Raw genomic sequence first — 21,422 nt, 5'->3', positions numbered from 1 at the left:
CACCACTTATCAGTCTTGGATAAGTCTTTTAGCTGTAACATGAGAGTTTCAACCCTTATTCAGCTGAATCATCTCTTTGGTGTTTGTTTTCCTGATCTTTCTTGAATAAAATCTTTCCGATATGATTTCTTCATATAGCTGGAGTATGGTTGCTGAAAAACATGTTCAAACCACAATCTTTATTTTTTTTTCCAAACATGTACATATATGTACTAATTATTATTTACTCACCTGTCAAAAGAAATCCCCGTCAAATCGGACCCATTAATCTCCACAATACGATCATCCATTTTTAGTCGGCCATCCCGGCTTACTTTGCTCCCTGGTTCAATCCTTTGTAAAAGTAGACCCGTCTCTCTAAAAAGCGATTAAAAAAAAAAAAAAAATGTAACTGATGAAAAGGTAATACTAAATATATATAATATTAAATCATGCACAAACACATAAATGGGGACAAGGTTATTTGTAAGCAGCCAATGAAATAAAAAAAAATTTAAAAAAAAAAAGCTGAAAGCAAGATGAATTTTCAAATCTGGATGACCGCAGACTCTACATGTATGGATAAGATAGCATGCAATAACATTTTTCCTAAACACCTCCAATCAGTTTCAATTAATATAAACATGAAGGGAGAGACACAGTGGAGACAGGAAGTCATTCTTTGATGAAATAAAAAGTCATTAACTTTCCCTCCCACATCCCACCATAAATCGTTTGAAATCTAAGCCTTCATAGCAAAATTAACATTTTCAGTTTTCAGAGAGAACTGTTATTAGAAGGAAAAGGAAAGCAAGGCAAGAAAGGCAAAATTACGAGAAAGACACATAGTGCTCATATGAGGCGAGGAGGAGATAGACTTACTTCACATTTTGGATCTTGACTTCATCGGCTTCTACTGTGTACTTCTTTCTGATTTCTTTGACTGACTTTCCACTCTAATACATTCATGTATATATCAAACTATTTCTTTATGATTATGTCGTTTGAAGGTCCACAAAGAATCCTATCAGCCGACATACGTATCTAGTTATTGTTAGCACACATTCCTTTTTCTGAAAACATTTGTTTTTTTATTTATCTAAAATTCCTTCTTGTTACTGCTTATAGAATCTAGTCAAGTTAAATTCCTAAAACCTCATTTAACCATATTTGTCCTTAAATTGCATTTTTCTCTTTCAAGTGCACGATAATCTTCTTGCTCATGTAATTCAGCGATGCTCCGTGAGTGCTAATATGCAACAATTTATTTATGAAACAAAAGTTATCAAACTCCCCTACCCTCTTCATGAATTGTTTGAAGTCCTAGCTTTTATGATAAAATTAGCATTTCCAGTTTTCAGAGAGAATCGTCATCAGAAGGAAAAGAAAAGGAAGGCAAGGCAAAACAGAAAATAGAACAGAGAGGCAAAAAGAAAGAAAGAAAAAAAACAGGAACAGAGAAAGATAAACTAAAATCTAGTCAAATAGTTACCAAAAATGAATAAGTGTGCAAAAACGTGCCTCTCCTTATTTAAAAGAAAATTGGATTTTGACCAAAAAAGTAGAAAATGATTTAAATGTGAATCCTTCATTTTCATTTAAAAAAGAAAAACAAAAGAAAAGAACTTTCATCCCGGGTGGAGAAATATTTCGACTTTTAGTAAATTCTGTTTATTTTAAATTTCAATTTGTTTTCCTTAAAACAAATTATATATATATATATATATATATATATATATATATATATATATATATATATATAGAATGTACAACAAAATTTTTAAAAACTTAATTTTCTTTTTCTTACAACCAATATTAAAAGTTGTAATATATAATCGTAAATACCCAAACACAAAGCAAAGAAAACATGTGAACATCTATATATAAAGCGAAAATGTATGTATGCATGTGTGTGTGTGTGTGTATGTGTGTTCGCTTTTTCTGTATGTATGATGCATGTGTATGTATGTGTGTTCGCTTTTTCTGTGTGTATGTATGTATGTATGTATGTGTGTGTGTATGTATGTATGTGCGTATGTATGTGTGTGTGCGTGTGTGTGCGTATGTATGTGTGTGTGTGTGCGTGTGTATGTGTGTTCGTTTTTTCTGTATGTATGTGTGTGTGTATGTATGTATGTTCTGTATGTATGTATGTATGTGTGTTCGCTTTTTCTGTATGTCTACAAAAGGCTTCTTTCAAAGAAGCGGTCGCTCACTTCACAACTTTTTAAAACTTTTTATATCACCTATAAATCGTAATATCTCACAGTTAACAACGAAGCTCGCCTGTCTATTTAATTTGCTCGATTTCAGGAAGATAAATATTCAACATTTGTCGCTCGCCGCATGTGGGTTAGTTTTTTTCCTATAACATCTTGCGAAAATACTATCCCGCAGTCAAACTTGACCTCATTAAGTCATTAAAACGGGCACCTGCCAAATCCAAGTAATTAAATAAATTCAAACGTGTTTCCGTTAGCATATCGCGGTGGGGCAATAGTTAACGTCACACGTTTTTTTTTTTTTTTCACACTTTAATTTACAACTTTGCTTCAAGGGTTCGGGTTCGGGTTCGATCCTCATACTTACTTTTTTTTTTTTTTTTAACCTCCCACCCCTGGAGTTTCCACATACACCTCCAAACACCCGGGCAACGCCGGGTACCCCTTGCTAGTTATCTATAAAATAAATCTTATCCATCCGTTTAAATGTATTATGTATGTAGGTATGTTTGTATGTCTGCCTAAAACTTTTGACGGAGGCGACAGACTTTCACAAGATTAGTAGCATTTTGAAGCTTGACCCTTCGGACAACAAATATAAAAAAATTGGCCAAAAGTATTAATTCCTTCACCCTCAACTGGGCACTTTTCTAAAAGAAGGGATCGCTTTTTTCGCCAATATTTTCAAAAGTCATCGTCATCTTTTCCCTTGACTAGCCTTAATTCAAACCTACATCACTTCCGGTTTGACAATGGATGCAACAGCCAGCATGTCACTTTTTTCACATAATTTTCTTCCTCCGCGATACAGGTTCTAGCCTGCCTGCTTGCCCACTACCACTTTTTTTTTTTTTTGCTCAACACACACCTCCAAACACCCGGTCAATGCCAGGTACCTAGGCTAGTATAATCATAAAACCACAAACATCTATTTACAAAATACCTTCTCCGGCATGAAATAACCATTAAAGCTGATTATGCCAATAAATTAAACACACAAATAAAAACAACAATTTTTCTTTACAAAACAACCAAACTAAACACCATGAATAAATATTTGAAGATAAGAACTTTAAGCATAAACACTTGTTCCAAAATTACTGGATTTGGCACTAAATAATCACAAGATTGATACGCTGTTAAACAAAACCAGCCAAGATTCTAAATATTTTAAACCTTGTTTTATTACGTGTTAAACTTATTGCTTTCATCTTTATACCCTCACCCCCACCTTTCTCTTTCATAGTCACAGAAGTTCATGCAAAATTTGATCGAACCATAATCAACCAATTAGTATCTTACTCGACTGCGCTCCACACGTAATAATTCATAGAATTACAATTTAATTTCAAATTTCGAAGAGTAACAAATTGATCTTTTTTTTCTAATTATTAGCATGGATGATTTTTGTAAGAGTACATTTCTAGTAATTTGCAATTATATTTTTCAGTCGCCCACGCTGAGAATTGAACCTTTAACCTTCACTTTTACAATTGATTTTTCCAAATACTCTAACCACTGTGCCACGGGTTCTTGCAAACCGAAAAATACAATTGCGAATTACTTAGGATCTCTATCCAGTCATGGCTGATGGAACGAGAACATGCTACCCCTGTGAAGTAAATACACTTGAAATTCTGTCCAAATTCCTGAGTTCAACAAGATACATCTAAAGACGGTCGGAGGTTACATCAACCAAAATTTTGTGGAAATGGCACTCAAGATGAGAACAGTTGTCCGAAGAATAAAAAAAAAAAAGTCTTCCATTATTTCAAAGGCGGATATCAAATGATTAGCATGCAGCATCTCTTCCAGACAACCTGTACAAGAACTCCCGAGACAATGATTCTAAGATGAAAAGTTCAATACAGAAAACTGATGTACTATTACTTTAACATATAAGCCGTCACTAAATGTGCCGCTAATTCTAATACAGCTTTGAGCATCTATGTACACTGCTTGAACAACGTTCCTTAACCACTTGTTTGCCTCTCAGGCTACGCAAAGCCCAACCAGAAACTATCTTGGCATTGCCAAAAGTTTTCTTCAGATTCCCAAAAATAAAATACAGGTTGTTCTTATTCTTACCAAAATATGAAACCTGTTAAAGACACATTCATCCTAATTTATTTTAATAAAAAGCCATTACAACTTCTTACATTAATTTATTTTTTGTAACTTCATAAAAGATTATTAGTCTGCGAATGACCACAAGAAATCCATTAGAATATTTCCCATAGCACATGATGGTATCCATTAGGACAATCATGCACCTCTAAATGTTTGTATCATTTAATAACATTTATTACGTGTTCGTTATGGGATATTTGGGATATTCTTATATCATTTTTTTTTTCAATTGGACTCAGACTTTATTTTTTACTAGCAGTTCAACCCAGCTTTACTCGGACCCTATGTACTGTTCATAACTTTATGTGCATAGGTATATATATATATATATCTCTTAAAAAGTTTGACTTGTGTCCAGATAACCTATATCTAAAATTTCAAGTGTTTAGACCCAAAATTGCCGAAAGAGTTTGGTAGAGTCTGCAAAGAACAACTCTTTCAACTTTGACCTTTTGGCAGCCAAATTTTTGCCCAAAAACTGATTAAAAAGCTTATTGCATCCTTTATGTAAAATTTCAAAAGTTTAGACCCAAAAATTTGCTGAATAGTTTGCTAGAGACTGCAAAGGTCAAATCTTTTGAACTTTGACCCCTTGGTAGCCAAAATTTTGGCCCAAAACCGATTAAATACCTTGCTCTATGTCTGAATACACTTTATGCAAAATTTCAAATGTTTAGATCAAAAATTGGCTGAGACGTCCAATTTTTTTAAATTTTGAGCCCAATTTTGACCCCTTAACACTTTTTTTGGGCTCAAATATATTTAAAAAGTTTGATCCATGTCCAAGGAATCTACATCTAAAATTTCAAGTGCTTAAACCCAAAATTGGCCGAGGAGTTTGGTAGAGTTTTCAAAGGTCAAATCGTTGAACTTTTACCCCTTGACACCAAATTTCTGGCTGAAAACTGATTAAAAAGATTTTTCCAAATCTCAATACCCCTTATGTCAAATCTTGAGTCTGTATACTAAAAACTGATAGAGTAATTTTGTGGGGAAATGTAGGCACACAGGCAATTTCACTTTTATAGATATATAGATTTAGGTACTAAAACTAAATATCTACGCTATTAACACAATATCTCATCCAATAGTCCCCCAAGAGCCTTAATTCTTTTTTTAAGATTATTTCTGACTCCACTAAATTCACGTTTAAATATTGTATGTGACTGTTGGTTTTAATCTGATTAAGAAACTTGTTCCAAAAAATTACTCTATAAGTACACACACAAAAAAAATTGAGAAAAATTCAATTGGCTGATAGGATCTGATTTTGAACTGTATATAGACAATAAAATTCTATTAAAAATCATGTCTGCAGTTAAAAATGGCATTAATTATTTTGCAAAGTTTTTCTAAATAACATTATTTTGCAAAATTTTCATAAATGCCATTAATAATTTGCAAAGTTTTCATAAATGCTATTAATAATTTGCAAAGTTTTCATAAATGCCATTAATAATTTGCAAAGTTTTCATAAATGCCATTAATAATTTGCAAAGTTTTCATAAATGCCATTAATAATTTGCAAAGTTTTCATAAATGCCATTAATAATTTGCAAAGTTTTCATAAATGCCATTAATAATTTGCAAAGTTTTCATAAATGCCATTAATAATTTGCAAAGTTTTCATAAATGCCATTAATAATTTGCAAAGTTTTCATAAATGCCATTAATAATTTGCAGTATTCATAAATGACATTAATAATTTGCAGTATTCATAAATGACATTAATAATTTGCAGTATTCATAAATGCCATTACTAATTTGCAGTATTCATAAATGCCATTAATAATTTGCAGTATTCATAAATGCCATTAATAATTTGCAGTATTCATAACTGCCATTAATAATTTGCAGTATTCATAACTGCCATTAATAGTTTGCAGTATTCATAAATGCCATTAATAATTTACAGTTTTCATTAAATACAATTAATCATTTGCAAAGTTTTCATTAATTAAATTAAAATTTCATTAAATCACTTCCTGTTTTTCTCATTAGATAAATATAACGATGTTTGAGCGGTTTCGCACAAATAAGAATAACTGGAATCTTCAAATAATATCCAGAAATATTTGCCATAAAAAAAAAAAATGAATTAAATGCTTAACATTGTAGGTCGAGTTTCAACAATTTGTAAAAAGAGGATTGGTCGAAAAGAAAGAAAATACATTTCTTGTAAAACTATTCATAATTAAAAATCAACCTAGAACTCTAACACGCATTGTGACGTGATTATTAGCAATTAAAATTCTGTCATATCTTTGATAGCACCATTTATTTCAAACTAGTAGGCCGCCCGGTACTGCCTGGTCGTAAAATACGCTTAAATGATATTTTGATGAATGCAGATTTTGTATTTATTATTATACTAGAGGGGAGTACCTGGGCTTTGCCGGGGTGAAGGATTTTGGCGCAAGGATGAAGCGATGTTAAGAACGGCTTCCATGTGGTTAAAATTTAAAAAAATAAAAAGATACAGAGATGGAAAATTTGTTTTCCACGCTAACCATTAGGCCAAAGAGGATAGTGGATTAAATGAGTTGGTAATTAACCTGAGTTATGAAGACGTTTGCTGCAAGGCTAAAAATTAAAACATGAACCAATAGCTATTACGTTACGCATGTATATTTGTGATGCCATTGTTCGATCTTCACCTGGAAAATTTCATTTTTTTTTTTTCACACTTTTGCGCCGGTTTTTGCAGCTAAAATCCAAATATAAAGTTTCACATCGGTTCGAATAGCTTATATATTAATTTTCATATCTGTAGATCAAAAACTGACAGAGGAGTTTGGTAGGCAAAATTTTTAAAACAAATATATATATACACATATATAAATATATATAGAAAAAGGTTTGTGTTTATTATAACCTTTTTACACAAATATTACACAAGCATAAATCATGTAGAATATCTGCATGAATATAATTACACGTAATATTTAACTAAAAGTGATCATCCCATAAGAAAACCGAAAAAATAGGGAATTAATTAAAGTGAATGTTTAAAAGTATATGCAAATTAGCATATTCTTTTGCAGATGAATGCAATTCCATGACCCATGTATAACAAAGTTGTATTTTCTTTTTAAATAAATAGAAAAGGGCTTTTAATATGAATATCAATACACAAAAAAAAAAAAAAAAAAAAAAAAATAATGAGTACAGATTGTTAAATACTCTTCATAACTACAAGAACACATGTACAGTAAATTAATATATCAGACTAGAGACCATATATATGTTATCCTGATGCTTTTGAATCGTTTAAGATAAACCAGATTATATTGATAAAGGAAATCCAAAACTATATTAGCAATGTATAAATGTATTTATAATTACATATAATAAATTTATATAGTTAATAAAAAAAAAAAAAATGTATATATGTAAAAATAAAATATTTTTAACCTTTATATATCTAATTTTAAATAAATAAGAATGTAAATATACAAACTACTAACTATAGTGGGGGTGATAAGTAGTTAAATGGATTAATCCAAATCTTATAAATACAAGAATGATAAATTAAAAAATTAAAAAATGTATCCATTTTAAATGTGGAAATTGATGAATCGCACAGGTAAGAAATTCATTTTTATACTATGAAAAGGTTAGTAATTACAATTAAGAATAGGAAATTGGGGAAAAAAAAAAAAAAATTTTTGTAACTTGTCTTCTTCCTAAGATTAAGGGTGGTGGTGTTTGATCAACACTGCTGGGGAGCCATGATGTAATACACTGTTTTGTTTTTAAATCCCCGAAACAGTGTTTCATGGTAAACAACTGATGATCCCTTAAAAAATATAAAAATTGGTATTATAGTAAATTTGAGAGTTGATGCAGTGATTGCAGGTGATTAAATGACTTACTGACTAGATGTTTTTTTTTTTTTTTTTTTTTTTGATGAATGATAAAAAATAATTTTTTGTGTGGTTTCAAATGTTAAAAACTTCAAAGACTATATATATATATATATATATATATATATATATATATATATATATATATATATATCTATCTCACACATATCTATATCCTGGTCAGAGGAGATGATGTTAGGTTAGGGAGGTGTCAACATCCTCCTACATACAGTGTTTGGAATTCCCAAATGGTCATCTATCTGGTGCTGACCAGGCTCAACGGTGATTAACTTCGGTGATCTACGGGAACCAGTATTTCAACATGATTTTGCTGTGTGCGTATATTTCTTACATAAATATAATAATTACGGCAGATTAAAAAAATATTGTATTAATCACAAATCTATTGTAATCAAAAATATGATAGCAAAAAATAAAATTGAAAAATTCTATTTAAAAAATAAAATTTAAATACAAAATTAGATCATTTAGAATGCATTTTTGTTTGTTCAAAAATAAGTCAGCTATTTTAATATTTTGTTCATAGTTGAAAAAATAATTGCTTTGTGACCATTTGAAATTTAAAAGGAATTTGGAAGCATTTATAATGGTTTTGAAATTCTTAAGCTTTTATGTAACAAACATATATATATATATACTTCAATCAATTTAATGACCACACAATAAAATAAGATGAAGAAAAAATACAGGAAAAATATTTAAAAAAAACATTTACAAAGAAAAAAATAGTGAGATAAAAAGAAAATGAAAAAGATCTAGAATAAATAGAAAAGAAAAATAGAGAAAAAAGTAGAGACCCACAAATTAAGATAAAAATACTCACGAGCAACACTGGGTAAGTACAGCTAGAAATATATATTTTATTTGTATATTTAAACAAAATGTATTCCAACTTACTTATCATCGTCATCATAATCTGGCACCACATGGATCCCAAGTGGCTCTCCATCATTCTTCAATGTTACAAGGATTTCAAGTTCTCTAAAAAAAAAAAAATTAAAAAAGAAAAAAAGGTCAATAAACATTCAATTATTTTACATTATAGATGTTAATGATTTGTCCAATAAATTTTATATTTAGGTCAAATGGTCACTCATCTGGTACTGAACAGGCTCAACATCCATTAACTTCACTGATCTAACAAGGTGGCTTGGGCACACATCATTTTGCTGTGTGTATATATTTTTTTACGTTAACATAACCAATAATTATAGCAAATAAAAAAATAAAAAAAATTAATATTAATCGCAAATTTACTGCATAAAATAAGAATGGAAAAAGTCTATTAAAATTTTTTTTAATAACATTAGATTTAGAATGTATTTTTGTTTGCTAAAAAATAAATCAGCTATTTTAATATTTTGTTAATAGTTGAATAAATAATTGTTTGGTCACCATTTGAAATTTAAAGGAATTTGGAAGCATTTAAAACAGACTTCATATTTAAATTATTTTTTTTAAATAGCATTTTTCAATTTTTATTTTATGCTGTCACATTTTTTATTGCCGTAAATTAGCAATTAATACGGATTTAAAAAGAAAATTACGATAATTATCAGTTATGTTAATGTAACAAATATACACACACAAACATTAGATCACCAAAGTTAAGCAACATTAAGCCTGGTCAGTACCAGGTGGGTGATGATTTGGGAACTCCAGGTGCTGTATGTAGATATCTTTCATGAATCTGTCAAGCACTAAACCTTTCAAAAAGAAGGAATTTACGCCACGTGACAAGGTGATCATTTTTGTTGTTGTTGTTTTTTTTTTTTATAACTGACTGACTGAAATATTGTCCTATCTGTTACCATGTCAAATGTTTATCTGGATATAAATAAAAGTATATCTTGTTCTTTTTATTGAGCACTATTAAATAAACCTCATTAAATTAATTGGTTTTCATCCTTGAACATCTTTTAAACTGATATACATATATATATATATATATATATATCTCACTAGGTACAGCCACTCTGATGAGTCATAGACGACGAAACACGTCTCAGCGGATAATCTCATTTTAAAAATAATATATATACCGCTCCCCATGTGGGGGTACCAAATTGGTTAAAAAGGAAAATTATTCCCAACTCGCATTTAGGTAAAAATGCACTTTCGTAAATGATTGAATTCATTAAAAACATATCGCTAAAACCAAAACAAAACAACATCTATAAATATATATATATATATATATATATATATAAACATACACATAAGAATAATTATTTTATATAGCTCATATCAGTTCTTATGAGAATCAATTTCCAAAGCAAAGTGAAGCTCAATATTCAATTACTATTCAAACCTATTAAGAGTTATTTGAATGAATAAAATGAAAGATCAGATATATCATACTGCCAATTTCAGAGCAAAATAAATCCTAGACATGTTCCTGGAAAAAAAATTCCAGCATACTTGAAAATTTAATTATGTGAACAACCCCGTCTTGCCAGATGAAAACTTTGCAACAATCTTCAGATAATTATCAGAATCATCAATGGTGAAATAGGTGATACAGGCCAAAGTTGAAAACTAAAAAAAAAAAAAAAAAAATTCAAAAGTCAAGCTAACATTTCTTGGGGTTCTGAAATTAATAAATCACAGTATATGACCTAAGTCTGATCTGTCATTTCATATATATAATGATTCCAACATCTTCACAGATGATTGCTGTCTCAAGATTCATGTTCTGCATTAAGTATCCTCTCGTGCATCCTTAGGTGACTTTGAAGGCCTGCAGCTGACTTACAGTGACATTATAGGGTTGGATCAAATACTGACTTTTAACAATTGAAATACAAATACAAATACTTTCGTTAAGGTTACCAGAATACAAATACAAATACTTTTATTCCTAACTCTAAAAATACAAATACAAATACTAACGCTAAAAATACAAATACAAATACTTTTATTCCTCAATCTCAAAATACAAATAAAAATACAATAACTGATTTAAACAATCTGAAAATATGCGAAGAAAAGAAGAAAAAAGAAGAAATATTTCCTTCCAAATTTGACATCTACATTACACTCTATATCATGTCCTCATTGCATTTTATCATCATTAAAGCTCTGAAAGTTTCCGGGCCAAGTTTGGCTCCCTCTGGGGTATAAAAATTACCAGCCTTGCTGAAAACTCTTTCAGATGGTGCCGATGTTGCACAGCACCCTAGAATATTTCTGGCGAAAGGCTTCAAAATCTTGAAGCTCTTGTTTTCCCGCCAGTACCTCAGTGGGTTGACGTCAAAAGCCAGAACACATTCTTCTAAGTAGGAATCGAGTTCTGCCTTTACCGCTGTAGTGTCGCTTATTGATGGACTTACATTTAGCTTCCCAGCTGGTGGCATCTAGGCAAAAAGATGAGGGTGTTTTGCATTCATGTCAGCCTCGTCTTGATTTGTGTTCACGGTCATGAAAAACTTCCTCTCTTGAACTGTGTTCTTCAAAGACAACTGAGTTGACTGCGAAATAATTAGGTCCACAATCTTCGAAATATTTTTATTTTTCATTTTTTCACATGACAGCCATGACAGCTTAAACCTGGGGTCCATGACAGCTGCAGCAATGACATCAGTCCTATCAAGAAACGGATGCAATCTCTTTTTGATAGAAGACTGTAGTGCATTAGCCAAGTTTAAGCAGTAGGTTGGTTTACTTTCCATGAATAGTTTGAGGCTGTGTTCAAGGCCAAATACAACTGGTGCAACGCAAGAAAGTGTCACCATGTTTTCTCCTTCCACTTGCGACATTGCCTCTTGGAATGGGTCCAAAATTTGCACCACTTCTTTTAGCATTGCTATTTCCACTACGTTCAATTCTCATATGTTCTTGCACGATCCTAGGAGACAAATAGCTGAGTTGACGCCATTGACATCTTTGAGAACTGACTTAAGCATAGTCAGTTGAGAGTTCCATCTAGTAGCATTACATAAAAGAGATGTTTATAAATGTTTTTTTTACGATTATGATATTAGTAACCATTTGGAGTTACAATCTATTTAGTATTACACATGAAATCTGAAGAAAACACTTACAATGAGTAAACATGCGAGTATAATCGACAGATTTCTAAGATGACAGCATAATTGAAAAGTAGTTGGTTATTATCTTAGACTCCACATCTACTTACCATTTTTACTAGTGCCATTTTTTCCATACCATATTTATTGGTACAATTTGTAAATAAGTTTCTATTTGTCAATCATATTCTTAAAAAAATTATGTCAGTCGTCAGAAGACCAAATTTACTCAGGGGATTGGAGGTATCAACTTAAAATATCTCTAAAATATTGATAAATTTAATTTTAGTCATAACTCTAAAACTAGACTTTGTTTCCAAGAACAATCTATGCGTCATTATTAAGGCAAATGTGTCTATTAATCCAAGATAGTTAGAAAATCTATAATTATTGACTTTTAATTAAACTTTTGGGACTACTCAGGAAAAAGTATATGAATACTTAAAAATATTCATTTTAAATACAACTTTAAATAGCTATAGTTATAAGTTTTCAAATTTCTATAAATTGAAAATAAATTAATTCAATTAATTTCAAAACACTACTTTTAAAGAATTTCAAACGAAAAATACAAGAATTAATTATTTCAGAGGAAATATACTCAGTGACCTAATTGGCAGGGACAAGGGCCAGCACTAAAAAATGTCCCCAAAATGGTTTCATACTCAACTGTGAACTCTTTGAAAGGGTCCATATAGACATTTAGTAAGTAACTGTGAAACCGGATTAAACATTTAGGTGTGAGATTCGCTTAGTGGGAGAGGGTGTAAATCCATGAATGGGAGTGGGAGGTCAAAAGTTTTTTTTTTAAATCTACAAGTTTAGACATCCAAACAACTGTTTAAATTACTTTATTATAACTTTTTCTTTAATAATCCATATTTAATAAATATTTATATAAAATTATCCGAAAAAGGCCAAATTTGAAGCATAAATTTGAAAAAAAAAACAAACAAAAATTTTGAAAGCCAAACTGCTTAAAAAAAAGCCAAATTCGCGAAATTTGGCCTTAAAAAAAGCCAAGCTGGCAACCCTGAATTGAAGCTACTTGACTCACAGACTTATCGTCACTCAACTAGCAGCATGTGTGACTGGAAGTGGACAGGGCTGGTAGACTGGTACACGTATGCAACATATATGTGAACAGGGTTGGATCAAATACTGACTTTTAACAATTGAAATGCAAATACTTTCGTTTAGGTTACCAGAAATACAAATACAAATACTTTTACTCCTAAGTCTAAAAATACAAATACAAATACTTTTACTCCTAAGTCTAAAAATACAAATACAAATACAATTACATTAAAATTGTATTGAAATACAAATACAATTGTATTTGATCCAACCCTAAGTGACAATAACAGGCATGACACACCAAGGTCAATATTTTAACGGGATTGATCAGATTCGGATGAGGAATACTGTCTTTGTGCACAACCATGTAACTTCTCAGTCCAGTTGTAGAGCTGCATACGTTACTGCATATTACACACATTGTGCTATGAGGTCGCTGTGGAACACGGATTGATGATGGTCTGATATTGCCAGACTTCAGGTGTCTCACATACACTGCCTTAAAAAAAAAAGGACATGGACACACGTTTCATAGATCCAATTTGCATGGTTGCCCTTTTCAGCTTTGCACACTATATATATATATATATATACATACATACATACACACACACACACAATATTTGACAACAGATTTTTCTTATATTTTTTTTGTTTTTTGAGGAATTTTAAACTTGGACATTGTTGCTGATTCGAGTTTTTGTTGGGACCTACAAAAACTTTGCTATGAAGATTAGTTCAGTGTTAAAAAAAAAAACTGTCCATTCTATGACTTGACATAAACACTGCCTTGAAACAGCTGTAAACTATAATCCTATGCATGCTCTTTATTTGAAACTTCCGTTAAAAATTGATTTTAATTCTGTGTGTGTGTGTGTGTGTGTGTGTGTGTGTGTGTGTGTGTGTTTGTGTAACAGAACAACATCAGTATCATTGGTTTCAAATCCTAACAAAAGGAGGCTATAATTGGTCATTTGTATTAAACTATATTTATATATATGATAATCTCCTAAACTACTCAAAGGATCATTATGAATTCAGGAATATATGTTCTAGCCAACATGGATTAGGTTTTTTTTTTTTTTTTGTAAATTTTATCATTTAAGGAGTACATCCAAAAAAACTCGCCCTCAACTCTAAAAAAAACCTTCAAAATAAATTACAAAAAATTTGATAGCAAAAAGAATAGCGCCATATCAGATTTTGTAGTTTTACTAAGGAATACCTTTTTAAAGGGATCTATGTGCATGTGAGCACCAATCACATGCATGCATTTAGTAACCTCCTAAACTGTTATACTTATTAGAATTATGAAATATATTTTTTAGGCAACAAGGTCAGTAACATGAGCCTATTATTATTTTTTTTTTTGTAAACTTTACCATTTAAGGAAGTACATCTAAAACAAACTATCATATTCCTCAAAAAAAAACAAAACAAAAAAAACTAATGGTATATTTATTGGTTATACCCATTCTAGTATTAAGTGCATAAATGCTTACTTGTGTAAGCATTTATACTTGCTTGTATGCACAGGATTCACTCCTAAAATAACTAAACTATCATATTATCAATTTTGGAACACAGCTGCTAGGTGTAAGGGGGGGGGCATAAAACTGGTGCAAAACTGTTAAGGGAAATAATTTTACCCATCCTGCAACGGGTATTCTTTTAGTATATATTAAAATACAATTTAAAAATAAATGAATAGGCTAAGACATCAAACCACCAAAGATGGATCAATATATATATATATATATATATATATACACACACACATACATACACATACAGCATCACAGTCAAACAGCATCACAGCTCACAAGAGCGATGACAGGCAACAAACTGTCATGGCTCTTGTGAGCTGTGACGTTTAATCTCTCATCACATTCTGAAAATTTTATTACTAATTGCTCGCTAGGTTAACATGTTGGATGGCGTTGTCCTGGTAACTAAAAAATTCCTGCTTGTGAGATATTAGCTTGGGTTATATAGCTGGTTGGATGACCACATCCCTTGTTTGTGACGTAAGTAGGTTCGTTCCATAGTCTGATTTCGCCGTGGTTTGCTTTATCTGTGTTAGTTACTTTCTTGTGTGTGGCACGTTTGCTCATGTGACAGTACTTGACTCGCATACAAAAGGCTTGAGTTTTGAATCCCGAATTTGGATATGCTTGACTGTTGAGCCCAAATAAGGGCAAAACTTGAGTCTTGAACTTCCATTTTGTTGGCTATCATGACTCTTGTGATCTGCGATGTTGTTTGACTTAGAACTGCACACCTGTGGAACTCTGTTCCATCTGCCTGCTTCCCACCTGACTACAATTTGGATGTGTTCAAGTCCAACATTAACAAATTCCTAATGAACCGCCCCCTTAAGTAAACACTTCATTAAATCTCCACACTAATGTAATGTACTTGCAATAACCCTTATCCCTGAGTGGCTTCCGGGCCTTGATAGGTGGTGACCACTGTGTTAAAAAAAAAAAAAAAAAAAAAAAAAAAAAAATGATATAATCTCTCACATTCTGAAAATATATAAAAGAATAACAGTATTGTTACATTCCAATATCCAAATATTTATTTTCGATGCAAAACAGCTCCTGCAGCATGTTAAAATTACAGATCCGTTTCGTTATGCAGCAACAAACTGCATAACGAAACGGATCTGTAAAAAATGTAGCACAATTTTAACATTCTGCAGGATCTGTTTTGCATGAAAAATAAATATTTGGATCTTGGAATGAAACTATACTGTTATTCTTTTATATGGGCTCTGTTGTTATATTAAACAAACATTGAGCTTCTGAAGAAAAAGGATTGATAACCACAAATGATCACGTATAATTGAAAACATTCTACGAAAACAACAATATATATGTATTTTTAAAAAAAATCAAGTAACATTTACAATAGAGCTCTAAAATAATATCAAAATTAGATACAAGAAACAGGATATCAATTATAATAAAAAGAGAAGAAAGAAATACCATTTGGTTCAAACTGCCCTATAACCAAACATACAGGCATGCGACTGCCTATAATTCAATAGATTAACACTTCTACCGGATAGAACAAGAACGATCTACACCTGTGGATTAAACAAAGTGTTCAGTCTGAAATTCCATATGGGTTCCCTTAAGTTCAACAGAAAGATTCCTAACTTCAAAAAGATGAACCTGAAGTTGACGATCACATCTACCAAAATGGGAACATAACAATCAAGATGAGAATAGTAGTCAGAACGATCCAAAGTATCAGTGTTTATTTTAGAATTCTGATAAATATTTAATCCAATAATTCCCAAAAATGTCTTTTTGATTTCTGAATTAATTTGATTCAATCTAAACTTTTTTTTTTTTACACTGTTCCTAATCCGATTTTATACTTTGTTCAAAACATATTTTCTTCTATTAGCAAAAAGAAAAAAAAATACAAAATCAATTAGTTAATAGGTTTAGTTTTTATAAATCTAACTTTACTACTGAAATTATCTAGCCTGCCAAAAAATATTAAAAGAAAGATTAGGCTTTTTAGCTCATTAAAAATGGCCAAAAGTCTGTTAGAACAAGTGCTTTACGCCAAATTTATGGTTCAATATGGTTAAATTTGTGCTCATGTTAGCATTAAATATTAATCCCTATTAATTCCTAATTGTGCATTAAGCGGATACCATAATATTTAGTTTGCTGCACCTAAAAAGTCCATTAAAATTTCAGCCAGATTAACTCCATTTTCAAAAAACATTTCTAGAGCAAATGTGGTATGGTGCTAATCCCTATTAATCCATAACTGTGCATCAAACAGATACCATGATACATATTCACTGCTTCTTATCATAAAGGTTCATACAAAATTTCAGCCAGATCATCCCAGTAGTTTCCAAGAAAAATTCTAGAGTAACTGTGATATTATGGTGATTAATCCCCATTAATTCCCACTGTGCATCAAACAGATACCATAATGCTTAGTTCGCTGCACCTTGTCATAACAAAGGTACATACAAAATTTCACACATATCGGACCAGTAGTTTCTAAAAAATTTAAAAAAAAGTGAAACGGATAGGCAGACATAGTTATTTTGAAGTTTTCAATTTGGACAACGTCATAGTGTGACTTACATATATCTTAAATAAAAGATAAAACATAGCAACCATAAGTTTGTTTGTAGGTGAACGTCTGCTATTGACACTGAAAGTAGGCCAGATCTTGTTTATTTTTTTTTCACCATCCTTCATCTGAGTTAGTATGGACCATATAAACCGGGTGGGAGAAGCTTGGAGGGGAAGAGTAACAAGATAGAAGAGTAATGGAAGTAGAAACGTGTCAGGAATCTTTATTTTCTTTATGCAAAATAAAGACAGTTTTTTTTTTTCTTTAGCTAAACAAAAACCATAATATTCACTTTGATAAAACTATATCAAGAAATCAAAGGGGAGGAAATTCTTAGCACTAAAACCGACATGCATATGTTTTTGGAATTTTTTTTTTTTTTTTTTTTTTTTTTTTTTTAAATCGGGGACGGAGGAGAAGGGCACCATTTATCAAGGCCCAAAGTTCATTCAAGGATAAGGGTTAATGAGTGTCAAGTAGTGAGACGACACTATGATAATTGGTAATGATTGTGGTAATTGGGCAGAACTTGATTAAAACGAACTTGCTTACATTAGATTTGAAAATGACAATGTTATAGTAAGCCAGGAAGCAGCCCCGCAACATTGTGTTCCTCAAACGGGAAGTTCTAGGAAATAAACTTTACTCATGGAAGTTTCATTTAGTTTAGGCATATATATATATATATATATATATATATATATATATATATAGAGAGAGAGAGAGAGAGAGAGAGGGAAGGAGGGAGAGAGAGAGAGAGAGAGAGAGGATAATGGTACTAGCTAAACGAGTTTTTATTATGAATGTTTTTTCTTGGCGGGGGGGGGGGGAGACATAGAAACTCAGTCGAGCACCTGCCATGAGAATAACAATAGAACAGAGAAAGACTAGCAATATCTCTTCTGTGAAAAAGCTGTAATAGGAAGGAGAAAAGTTACAGATAGATCAAATGGGCTATAATTTTTACCATTACTCCTGAACATTATCCCAGTCTCTTATAAATTATGCCAGTAAGTAGAAATTATGTTAACTAGTGTGAAGTTCTGCAAGGGTTACAAAGTACATTGCAGGATAACCTGACGACATACAGAAATAGATGCAGCATCTGTAAATTTGATAGACAAGAAGAGCAAAAACAGTGTGTAAAGAAGTAATTGAAAAAAACTAGGAAAGGACTTTGGGAGAAGATGTGCATAATTCATGTTGATACACCACTACCCACGAGATCACCAAAGTTAAGCATCATCAAGTCCGGTCAATACAAAAATGGGTGACCATTTGGAATTACCAAGTGCTGTATGTACTCTCTGGGTATTGTTTCCAGTCATCCTGGAATCAAGCAGTATCAACTTAGGAGAGAGGTGGTTAGAGATTGTGTGACTCTTGCTTCACAAATCAGTGCGTGTCATCCATCATCCCACCAGGATGATCAGATCGTCATCGTCGTTCTGACGGACGAACATCTTATGTGCAAAACAATGTCTAAACTGGTATGGTGCCATCATCCGCAGCTAGTCATCTGAAACGTTCCAAAATGTGTCCCCACATTGGTGTTGATGGCCCAAGGCTATGTGCTAGGTTGCTTAAGACATGGACAGGATCAATTGATGGTGACCTGATCCTGGTCGGCAGAACAAATGAAATGACAACAGACAGGAAAAAAAAAAAATCAATTTTTTTATCACTTCTTCCAAATTTTCGTTGGCCTTCCTCTATTAACAGACCCTGTCACTTCAACTGTTCTACATCTATTAAGCAAAAAACACTTTTCCATTCTTATTCTTTCAAATAAAAACTTCAGTTCTACACACATCTTATACTGTGCAGACTTTATCTTCCTCTGAGGTCATCAGATCTAAGGTTGTTCTAAAAAAAAAAAATAAAAAAATAACATACATTGTATCATTCTCATAACATTTCTCTCCATGCAACACATGTCCTCAAACCTTATTGGCCAAGTTTTACTTCCATACATTATCATACTGGGTACACAATTGGGTTCAATAAATAACTTCATGATCAAACGATACCGTAATAATTAAATTCTAAAATCCTATTTCAAAAAAATTTGGTAAAAAAGAAAAAAATTAGTAAAAGATAAAAAAATGCAATAAAAATGGAAATAAGACTCCCGGGAAACGCTGACCAATTTAGTTTTAAGTATATTATATATATATATATATATATATATATATATATATATATAAAAAAAGTTAATCTTAAAAGAATATACCATGTCACCATAAAAACGTTGAGGACATTTTATAATCATTATAAGTGTAGTCTACATTCAGTGAAAGACACACCTAATTTATTCTATAAAAACAAATACAATACATTGCATATGTCGTCCACGCGATCAACCCATAGCATTTATGAAAAAGTAAAAGGAATTTCTTATTTGCTAACAAACAAGATCACCAATCAATGATGCATGTCCATAATATTTTTTTTAAATATGTAAATATATTTCATTTTGTAGAGAGTATTCTTGTCAAATAATAATAAAAAAAAACCCAGGTCAGAGTAATAACGTTTTTGTCCTGATTTTGAAACTGCCAACTAGTTATATATAATAATATATATACATTTTAATTAATTTAATAGTTTTTACACACACTTTTAAACATGCTTGTTTTGGCCGGTGCTATAATCATGGTAAAAACATAGTAGTCCATGAGGAGTTAAGCAAGTGCATGGTCCCCCGTGAGTGCACAGTGAACGAGGCATAAAAATGACTAAGTTCAGCATTTGCCCCTCCCCCATCATTTAGCCCCAAAGTCCCAAAATCCTAGTGAAAATGAACAAATGGTGCAGTTTTAGGCCCTAACATATCTAAATTTGGGTTCTGCACCATACAAAAAAAATAAGAAATGACTAAGTCCATCATTTGCCCCCTCCCCATTTAGCCCCAAAAGTCCAAGGCCTTAACATATTTAAATTTGAGTTCAGCACCATGCAAAACTGCTAAATAGACATACACAGAAAATTTTGGACAAATATGGTAAAATAGTCCCAAAAATGGCGTGTTTTTGTTAGCCCTAAAAGAGCCTCTGGGGGTACACCCAAGAGTTATCGTGAAGTATAGACAAACAAAATTATATAGAAATCAGTTACAACTTTTCAGAAAGTTTTATAAAAAATCCAACGCATCAATGTTCTTTTAATAAGCACAAAAGTGTCAATTTTAGCCATTTTAACCCGAAAAGCATCCCTAGGGGGGCAACCGGAGTTTTCCCAGAAAATCTGTTCCGTTACTTTTTTACTCATATTATGTTTAATGTTTGTGCAAAATTTCAAAAAATTCCAAGGCATAGTTATTGAGAAAAGTGTGGACAGACAAACGGACAAGGGTGAATTTATAGGTCCACCCTCCTTTTGTCGGGGGACCAAAAAGGAGAGCTGGCAGTATACTTTCTTCTCTTCTCCAGTGAATAACAGATCCTGTATATTCTTATACAGACCTCTATGTTTGTTATTATCACACCAAAGGTTATATTTTTGGTAGAATTTGTTCATTGGTTTGTGATTGTGCACAAACTAGCATCCACATTGCTTGAACAATCTCTACCAAATGTGACCAAAATATTGGTCATGGTCTAACTTAGAACGGATTTACTTTTGGGATATCTAAGTCAAAGGATATGGAAAAAATGAAAGTCACACATAACTTTGGTTTTATTCATAGGGGAGACTCACTACTTGGCCCATCTTGTAGCCAATGAAGTCTGGTATCTTATGTGACACAACCTTTGTGTCATTGTGTCATTGATTTATGATTATGTTTGTTCGTATACAGCCTAGCATACACAGTGCTTGAGCAATCACTACCAAATGCTCGTCTGAGCTCCAATCTATGACCCCCTCTTGCCAATCTTTCACAAAAAAAAAAAAACACTCATCTATCTGGAACCACTACAAATAATTTCCCCCACTCCACTCTTTATCTTTGCTTAAACCTAAACAGATTCCATCAACAAAGCTTC

General features: G+C 31.7%; 1 protein-coding gene across 9 annotated transcripts in view; it reads right to left on the bottom strand.

Moving 5' to 3' along the window:
• Nucleotides 1-21,422, bottom strand: part of LOC145263764 (partitioning defective 3 homolog) — a 522,695-nt gene that overhangs the window by 77,280 nt on the left and 423,993 nt on the right. For all 9 annotated transcript variants that reach the window (XM_080120803.1, XM_080120802.1, XM_080120805.1 and 6 more), the window contains 2 exons: nucleotides 9,116-9,199; nucleotides 232-357 (listed from right to left, as the gene is read on the bottom strand). In XM_080120803.1, the coding sequence (XP_079976929.1) occupies nucleotides 232-357; nucleotides 9,116-9,199 (210 nt within the window). The remainder of the gene's footprint in view (nucleotides 1-231; nucleotides 358-9,115; nucleotides 9,200-21,422) is intronic.

Source organism: Euprymna scolopes, chromosome 39 (assembly GCF_053919585.1).
Source record: "Euprymna scolopes isolate OS-2025 chromosome 39, ASM5391958v1, whole genome shotgun sequence".
NCBI classification, from domain to species: domain Eukaryota; kingdom Metazoa; phylum Mollusca; class Cephalopoda; order Sepiida; family Sepiolidae; genus Euprymna; species Euprymna scolopes.
This window is presented reverse-complemented; position numbering and strand designations above follow the sequence as displayed.